General features: G+C 42.8%; 1 protein-coding gene across 1 annotated transcript; it reads left to right on the top strand.

Annotated features, from left to right (window-relative positions):
- Window positions 1-5,045: 5,045 nt before the first annotated feature.
- LOC131684480 (protein quiver) lies at window positions 5,046-7,165 on the top strand. The gene is made up of 3 exons (XM_058967409.1): window positions 5,046-5,278; window positions 5,618-5,791; window positions 6,433-7,165. Exons 1-3 carry the CDS (start codon window positions 5,203-5,205, stop codon window positions 6,660-6,662), a joined length of 480 nt encoding a protein of 159 aa, XP_058823392.1. The 5' UTR covers window positions 5,046-5,202; the 3' UTR covers window positions 6,663-7,165.
- Window positions 7,166-8,995: the final 1,830 nt, after the last annotated feature.

Genomic DNA, 8,995 nt, shown 5'->3' with positions numbered 1-8,995 from the left:
CTGTAATAATATACGTACATGGAACTATTGAGAACCAGAGCTACAGGTCCAAAGCCCTGGTAAAGGAGGATGGTTGTGATGATCTGGGCCGCGGTCACCACGTAAAGCAAGATAGGTCATAACCCCAATTCCAAGGCGTGAAGCGACCCGTGCCGAGGGATGAGTGATCGAGGGGGTGAAAAAGATGCTCGATCGTTAACGGAGCCTGTGGGGTACCTGTGCAACCCCCACAGTAAGCGTCCCTTACCACGTTAATGCGGAGCTCTGGCGTGGCGGACATTTATTCTCGCGCTTCTCGTGGGATCAAAAATGGAATCAACTAAAAACAAAAACAAACAAACGGAGGTGCCAAACCCCTTTGCTAGAGGTGGTTTGGCGAGGTCTCCCCCCCGTGGGGAGAGTAGTGGAGCGACGAGTGCTGCATCTGATAGCACCAGTGACCCCCCAGTAGTGGTAGGAGATAGCCCTACCATCGCACTGGACGGGCCACTATCCGCGATGCGCAAAGTGGTGGAGCAGCTCGATTCAATAATCGAGTTCACTAGCGCAAAGCAAAACATAAGCAAGGAGTTAAAGCAGAGTCTCCTGGAGCTCCGGAAAACTGTTCGTGTCGCAAGACAGAAACAGCAGGCTTATGCCAAGAGGGTGGAATGTCGGGAGAAGTCCGACAGAGAAACCCAGACAGTGGCCTCCAAGAGGGAGGGAAGAGAGAACGTCGATACAGGCACTCAGACAGTGGCCTTCACCTTCTATGGAGCCGCCGGAACTGGGCGAATCGACCACTGCTGGCATCCGGCGTTTCAAAGCAATGGAGAGAAAATTTAGCATCGATACAGAACTAAAACAACACTACACTTAAAGTTTATGGCTGAGTATGTAGCTCTCGGCCACATGGAGAAAGTAGCACCATGCGAGGCGGCGGTTGCACCGGAGAAATCATACTACCTTCCGCATCACGCTGTCTGGAAGATGGATAGTACGACGACAAAACTTCGTGTCATGTTCGACGGGTCGAGCAAGAGTACTTCCGGAGTGTCATTGAATGATTGTCTGCTTGTGGGGCCAAATGTGAACGAGCCGCTCTTCAACGTACTCTCCCGCTGGCGTACGTACAAGATTGCATTTTGTGCCGGGAACTTCTTGTTACCAAAGAAGACTCCGATTTCCAACGCAACGTAGCGCATCATTCTGGAATAATCTCTAGAACATTACCGTTTGCTGACCGTTACCTACGGTACGGCGAACGCGGCGTACCAAGCCTTGGCGGCCTTGCAACAGGTTGCGCTGACAGCCGAAGGGATTCTGAAAAACTTCTATTAGGATTATTTGCTCTCTGGATTCCATCGACAAAGCAAAGCTTGTTCGCAGCGATATCACTGAAGTTCTGGCAAGCAATGGTTTTGTTCTACGAAAGTGGTGTTCTAACGTTCCGCAGCTTTTGGAGTGCGATGCTATAAAAGAAAAACCTATTCCGTTGAAGCTACAACAAGAGGGCGATTCCGTCAAGGCTTTCGGGATCAAATAATCCTCATGGAGACACATTCAGTTTCAAAATCACCTCCGGCAGCGCGAATAGTAAGCGTCAGCTGCTGTCCGATTCGTCGAAGTTTTTCGATCCTTTCGGTTGGATGCGCCGGTTATCATACGAATGAAGATATTGTTCCAACACCTATGGCTCTATGACATGAGTTGGGACGACCCACTTCTAGCGTACATTTTGGGGGAATGGATTACTTTGAAAGAAACGCTGCATCACATTGAAAGGATTCGAATCAAGAGATGGATTCCGCACTCTGAAGGAAAGCTGCAACGTCATGGGTTTGCAGATGCTTCTAAAGCTGCGTATGCCGCTGTCATCTATGCACGCTCGGTTGACCAAAATGAAAGGATTTTAATCGAATCTAGTGGCGGCCAAGGCTAGAGTAGCTCCTATTCTTCAGGTACCACTACCACGCTTAGAGCTGATGGAGTTGTTTGCTTGGAGCGTTTCGGAGATCGTGCTCCACTGGCTTTCGTCGCTACCGAAAAAGTGGAAGACATGCGTGGCCAATCGCACTTCTAAGATCTAAGTGGTCGACTCCAAAATTCCAGCCAACCGTACGACGTCCCCCATCCAGCGTTTTTACCCAAGGAACATCGATACACCACACTGGTTCTGTCAGAAGTTTCAAAATTTGCACGCAGCGTCAATTTTGATGAGCGCAATGCTAAACCAGAGATACTGGATCGAAAGCTGTCAAACGGCAGTGCGGGTTTGTGTAGCGAACTGCAGGCGCTGGGAAAACTGCAATACCAATCGGAAGTTTGCATGAAATCTGGACGACTCCAGCTCGTCCGTTCATATACTGAGGTGTGAATTGTGCGGGCCCGGTACTTCTCCGTTCATCCAATCTACGAACTGCAAAAATAATAAAGGGTTATGTGGCTGTTTTTGATTGCCTCGGAACAAATGCATTCTACCGCAAAGTTACGAATTTGTCCACAAGCGCTTTTTTAGCAGTTCTTAAATGCTTCTGTGGCCGAAGAGGATGTTCATCATTCCCTCTGTCCCTTATATGGGTGGAATTTGGGAGACGGCGGTAAAAAGCATGAAGGAGCATTTCCGCGCGACTCTCAAAAATACGACGTTGACGTACGAGGACCTTTCGACCGTCTTAACACAACTCGAGGCTTGTTTAAATTCACTTTCTTTGTGTCAACTCTCCAAATCGACAGACACCTACCACCCAGTGAGCAAATTTTCTGGCAGAGACCGCTCTGCTAGATTTCTGTAAGTCTTGGTTTGGCAGCCCTGTCAGATTTCTGCGCGTATCCTCTCGAGTTAGTTGAGCTAAGGCGAACTCGGTTTCGCTCTCGTTTTCTGGCAAATTTTGACAGGAACCGAGCTAAACCCTGGCATAACTCGGACATAAACTCTGCAAAGAACCTGGTAATTCCTACCTGGTAGAATTTAGCACGAATCGAGCGAAACATCTGACAAAGATGTGGCAGGAAGCGTGCAGAGATCTTGGCCGTACATTTCTGGCGCGATTCTGGATAAAAGTGAGCAGCATCGGTTGGTTTAACCGCTTCTGTCAGAAACGGTTGTTGCGTTTGAACGAATTCGAATTCTGCCAGCATCCATTTCGTTTTGCTCAACTTTTGCTAACTTTCTGCTTGCCACGCTGGCCCTCACTCCGGAGCTTATTATTATCTATCAGCTTCTAAACTTGCTGCCAGAATCAAATATTTGTTACATCCAGTTGATGAGATATGGACACAATGGAGGGACGAATATGCCGCCACACTTCAGCCTAGAACAAGCGGTAAGCAGTACAACAGAATCTAGATTCCGGGCAATTTGTCCTGATTAAAAATGAGAACGCATCACCTGCGACGTGGGAAGATGCCAAGATAGTCACCACCCGTCCGGATCATTACGGTGTCGTACGCACTGTCACTGGTACGTCGAGGACAAAATGAATATCAGCGACCGGTACAGAAACTAGTTCCACTCTCCCTGGATTGAGGCTTTCGACTCAAGCGCCGGATGGATATCCGCGCGCAGTTCAGCCCTGCGCTCAACCAGACTTTCGTTTGAGGTCTTACCCCTCGCATAATCGGATGTCAAACCACGTCACCACGCGCTGCCAACATAAAATTTTTTTTTTTCGTTAATAGAAAGCACAAGGAAACCAGTCGAAATAACGTGCTGTGAATAAGAATGTTAAACAAAATAAATGTTCAGTCCATTTCCATTATATTGCAGTCCGCCGAGTTTTAATTCGTCCCGCTTGCTATCTTTCACTATAAAAAACGGTACGTTAAGATTCATTACAATAATGAATAAAAATACCTTTCTCTACATTATTTTAGATCTGCTGCTGAGTACGACAATCAAAACGACGAAAATAACAAACAAGCAAAAATAATCGATATCCAGACTATGTACGAGAAGCTAACTTCTACGATGTTGAACGAGGTGAGATCGAAAAAATGGAGCAATAAGAACAAAGAGAGAAACGGTAAAAACGACAAATTAAGCAGGTACAAGCTGAGTTAGGAACAGCTCGCCAGCCACTTCTATCGAAAGTTTCGAGTAGTTAGTGCTTACGAGCAGAGTTAAAATTAATCGAAGCTCCTTTTTGATGGCTGAAAATGAACCTGACGCGACTCGCGGTGAATAGAAAAAATATTCATTCGAATATCCATCCTTATTCATTCAGTTCACAATATATTCATTTCACTAATTATCTAGGAAAATGTTTTCAAATGCCGGTAAAGTATATGAAACAACAATCATCATCACTTACATTATGCCAGGGCCTACTTTGATACGTTTGATTTGTGGCTGCACGGTCGCTTCGTGTAACAATCGGAGACGAATGAAAATCTGCATGGATGAATGGGCGGTTTGTTCGTTTGACGTTTTCAGCTGCGTCACTGAATGTTGAAAATGAATGCGTCTGAATATGATCAATTTTCATTCAAAGAATTTGATTATTTTTAACTCTGTTTACGAGTAGATTACTACAACCAAATATAATACTCTAGGTAAAAATATTGTTTTATTCTAGTGCAATGCTTCTCTCATGTTCGATGGTACGCGATCTAATTTACGATGAATGGAATTGTTGCTTTGCAATGAATTTCAGAATTAATCCGGAACACAAATATCACAAATTATTTGATATAAAGCTCGTAAAACCAATATCCCTCAAAACAATACTAAATTGAGACAAACACATTGAAGAATATTAGTCTATCATGACGAGCAAAATCGCATAATGTCTAAAGCGAACAGAAAAAAGAGTTCCACGAGGTTACCCGTACCGTCAAGTGGTCTTGGATATCTCCTAATCTTAATAACCTCATTTTAACCGATAAGTGTCTAAAAGTGCGGTTATTAATACATTTTTCTGATCCGATACATATTTTTGCTCGGGTCCGCTAACAGGTAGAATTCCTTCCACACAGATCTCTCATTTCTGTTTTTGTTTTGTGTCGATCGTGTCTGTATGCGTGGTGTACGATCACTTCACTTGTCAGAAGAAATCGTACCACGAATAGAAAGGTACACATCGCTGGAGCAGAATCAGTCACAGAATAAGATTCAAAATTGTGACTGAACGTGTTTATATTTTCGAAAAAAAAAATACCATTTCCATTTCAAACGTCTGTGATAAACCAATCGCATCGGATTCGAAAACAGTCGAAGCAGTAATGTGGAAATCGTCGGAATTTGCCCTCTTGTCGTTTGGATTCGTGCTACTTTCTAATTACATTGCTCAAACGGATGGTAAGAAACTGTAACAATGCCAAAAACTGATGCAAAATTTAGTTCAGAAATGCGTTTAAGTACGGTGTCATTTTATGATTCATATAGTGAAAAATTCTTACTAGACGGGTTCGCTGTTTGAACAAGCGCCCCATCATTCGAATCACCACCAGTCGTGAGAGAGCGAATGAACCAAACCTTAAAATTGCTCAAGGCCATCGCACTCTGCTTATGCTTTACATGCAGTCGACGATCGATTCCACACGTATTGAACGCGCGCACGATTGATCGCTGATTTTCGATTCTTTAATATACAATAAAGAATATTGATTTTCCTCTTTTTTTTTGGTTTTGTTGCAGCTCTAATTAAACGATGCTACCAGTGCCGGTCGCGGGGAGAGCTTGGAAGTTGTAAAGATCCGTTCACGTTCAATGCGACGCAGGCAGAAAGCGAACACGGTGTGACGGCCGTTCCGTGTGCTTCCGGCTGGTGCGGAAAGGTGATCGAGGGCCAAGGATCGTTCAGGGAGGATGGTAAGTTTTGTTAGCGAATTCAATCGGCTAGTAGAGATGAAGACTTTTTGGAAATGACAACCATATTAACGCTACTTAAGCAATACTTTTAATTAGATAAAATATGGTATCTTCAGCAACGTTTTAGAGCTTAAATCCACCAGTTCACTTGCTAGGACATCTAATCTTTGTTTTAAACTAGTATTTTTGATTATAAGTGAAAGATGATTCTGACCCTTTTACTTCAAGCTATTTACTGTCTTTCTACGAACAACCAAGAACGAGACGTTCAAAGGGTTTTTTCCTTCATGTTATCTTATTTTCCCCCCGATTATCGCCAGGTTTGAATGGACGAATTGCTGCCAAACAATCAATTCAATTTATCTAAAACCTAACCCAGTAATTGGGTTGTACTCGTTGGATAAGAAAAATTTGCGATCTAATATAAAACCCACTCTTTCATTTATTTATAATAGTCCTATACATTCTAAAATTTAATACAACATTTTAGTAACTATTTTCCATTTAATAATACAAAGAAAACTTACGGTTTGCTATTAAAAGGTTAAATAACGTTTGATATGATAATGAAACGAGTTGTATTGTGGACTGTAAGCCCTAATTACATTAAACAGGTTAATTATTTCTATTTCCGATTGCAGACTACGACATGGCCACTCAGAGAATGTGTGTTCAACGGGGTCCATCGGATTCGGAAGATCGGTGTGCCTATACGGTGTACAACTATAAAAAGGTGTATATGTGCTTCTGCCAGGGTGATCTTTGTAATAGTGCACCTAGTTGGAGAGCAACGTCGAGTGGCAGCTTTCTCATGACGATACTGATAACACTATCGTGTAGCGGGTTGCTACCGCTGCTTAGATTTCGTTGAAAGTTAAGACTCGATTATGGAAACATCTTCTGGAAACCGTACTACGTAACACGTGCTACCTGTACAGAGAACCGGCTACCATGTCCATTGTCCGAAGTAATACGTATAAAATCATCTGAATGCACAAATACTAAAAAAAAACTAGCACCACGATATCAGTACATCCCGAACAAAAGGTAAAGTTATAGGTTATTTTGACTTTTCTATCTGATTAGCTTTCAAGCTTGTACCAAACTAAATTTGAAAAGATCGTTAATTTAACCATAACTCGAACACTCGAAATTGATGTTTGTTCTCTGGGGTACCACTGTTGAGTATTGTTCCAAATATCATTGATAAGGTACTGCTAGCTCTTCATACCATATCTAATTTATTTTTAGACCGTCACCACGACTTCTTCGACATATCATCAATTGTTAATTTAGATAACATGTTATGTTATTATTGAAGTATCATGCAGTCCATTCAAATGCTAAGGTCCAAATCAAAATAAAATGTTTATATTCGGAATACATGTGTTATGCAGTTCAATGCTTGCTGTTTTGGAATATCACCTTTTGTTCGACTGTGGTAAAGAAGTAAACTTTGAAGTAAATTTCGTCTACGATTTTAAAAACGCTGACTACGACACTTTTTGGATGGATGGGAACAAATCGTTAAAATATATCTAAACAAAACCAATTCTCATGACCCCGTTGGCTTAGTACCACTCCAGACGCTTCTGTAGACACTCCTTGAGGTCCCCCCGTTTATAGTCCCGGTAGTCGCGAACGGCGCACCCCGTGAGCAGATCGCTTACCAAATCAAGTATTTGTTGGCAAACGTTGAAATTTTCTGCTTCCTTACTTCCTCCGGAACACCAAACTTGTGCTGGGCGGTGAAGAACAGTAGCCCCGGAAGCCGCTGGAAGTCCGCCTTGCCGTAAGTCTCATCATCCATGATGTGATAATGAGGCTTCGTCAGCATCTAGGTGTACAGTTTCCGTCACTTTCTCACCGTATTTTGCCGTTTGTTACGATTTGGAACCTTCTGCACTTTGTACGTATGTAGTCCCTCCTGGTCTTTGACGCTCTGAACGAATCGCTTGGACAGATTCAGTTTTTTGGACACAACATTGACCGAAGCATTGGGATTCCGCTTAAACGCTTTCGCTACACACTGATCGCTGAAGTACATCCATTCTGACCGCATTTCTTCTTTCGTTCGATGCTCAGAGTTTGGTAGTAACGCTTAATCACATGACTCACACTTGCACACAAACCTATATCCTGTAATGCTAGGGTATCAAGTAGAATGAACGATTTTAGACTAGCAGGCCTTGGCTGTTGTGACAGACAATCAAGCTTCAATTTTTGGAAGAAAGTAGACGGTTACGGACACAAATTGGCATGGCCCCGTTCACGATATTATCGATGTGCTTTCATGTCACCTCTTTGTTTTACTGACGACTTTTCCAGGATTGACTCGGAGCCTCGCTTGATCTATATATTTAGCTCCCGCTGTTTCTTTTTGCATTCCATCATTCTCTCCATCTATAACGTCATTTCAATGCTTTGCGTACTTGGGCCATTGAGCCACTTTACTCGGATCTTCTCCAGCGGTAAATTACCGCAAGCCATTTAGCTCCGGATTCCATAAGCTATTTGGCTTCGATTTTCGTGAGCTATTTCGATCTCAGCTTTGTCGCGATCTACTCGGACAGTTCCCGGAGGTGAACTCACCTTACTCCGACTGAGAGTTCCACGGTGGCGGAATTTCTCCCGATACCGGTACCCGTTTCCTTTGGATTTTTCTCTCGGCACCTATGTCCGTTTAGTGAGCCAATTATCCTCGGCGGTGTACCTAGCCTACTCAACGAGTTTACCGGTAGGTACCGAAGTCTGTCGCCAATTTTCACTAAAAGTAACTTATAAAATATTCTTAGAGGACAACTTTTTCAAAAGGAACTTAGCGAATTCTATTTTAAACATAAGGCACATTTTTGACGAACATATAAAATTTTTCAATACATAAAAAATTTGGTGGGAAGTGTTTTGTCCTTAAAACACCCCCGGTTATTACGACACTGAAATATCATATCTAGAGATTAACCTTTGCTGAACTTGTAATATAATGGATTACAATCATTTTTTAGGGATAGTGTATGAGCCGTTGTCTCTGTTCACAATTTTGACCTCGTTTTGAGAGATTTTCGACGACGCACCGAAGAATGTAGTGCTTTTCAAAATTTCCAAATTAAGTTTAAACAAGCTCGCTCCTTGGCGTTGTAATGGATAGCTCACCAATGAATTGATAAAAAACCATCTCGTAAGACAAAGAAGTGTGTTTCCAAG

This window comes from Topomyia yanbarensis, chromosome 1 (assembly GCF_030247195.1).
Source record: "Topomyia yanbarensis strain Yona2022 chromosome 1, ASM3024719v1, whole genome shotgun sequence".
NCBI classification, from domain to species: domain Eukaryota; kingdom Metazoa; phylum Arthropoda; class Insecta; order Diptera; family Culicidae; genus Topomyia; species Topomyia yanbarensis.
Note: the sequence above shows the minus strand (reverse complement) of the source record. Positions and strands in the feature narration are given on the sequence as shown.

Bases quoted from the DNA above. Each gene is read 5' to 3' on its own strand.
- LOC131684480 (XM_058967409.1), top strand. From the start codon at position 5,203: ATGTGGAAATCGTCGGAATTTGCCCTCTTGTCGTTTGGATTCGTGCTA. The intron at 5,279-5,617 runs GTAAGAAACTGT...GTTTTGTTGCAG, and splicing joins TTACATTGCTCAAACGGATG to CTCTAATTAAACGATGCTAC. The intron at 5,792-6,432 runs GTAAGTTTTGTT...TTCCGATTGCAG, and splicing joins AGGATCGTTCAGGGAGGATG to ACTACGACATGGCCACTCAG.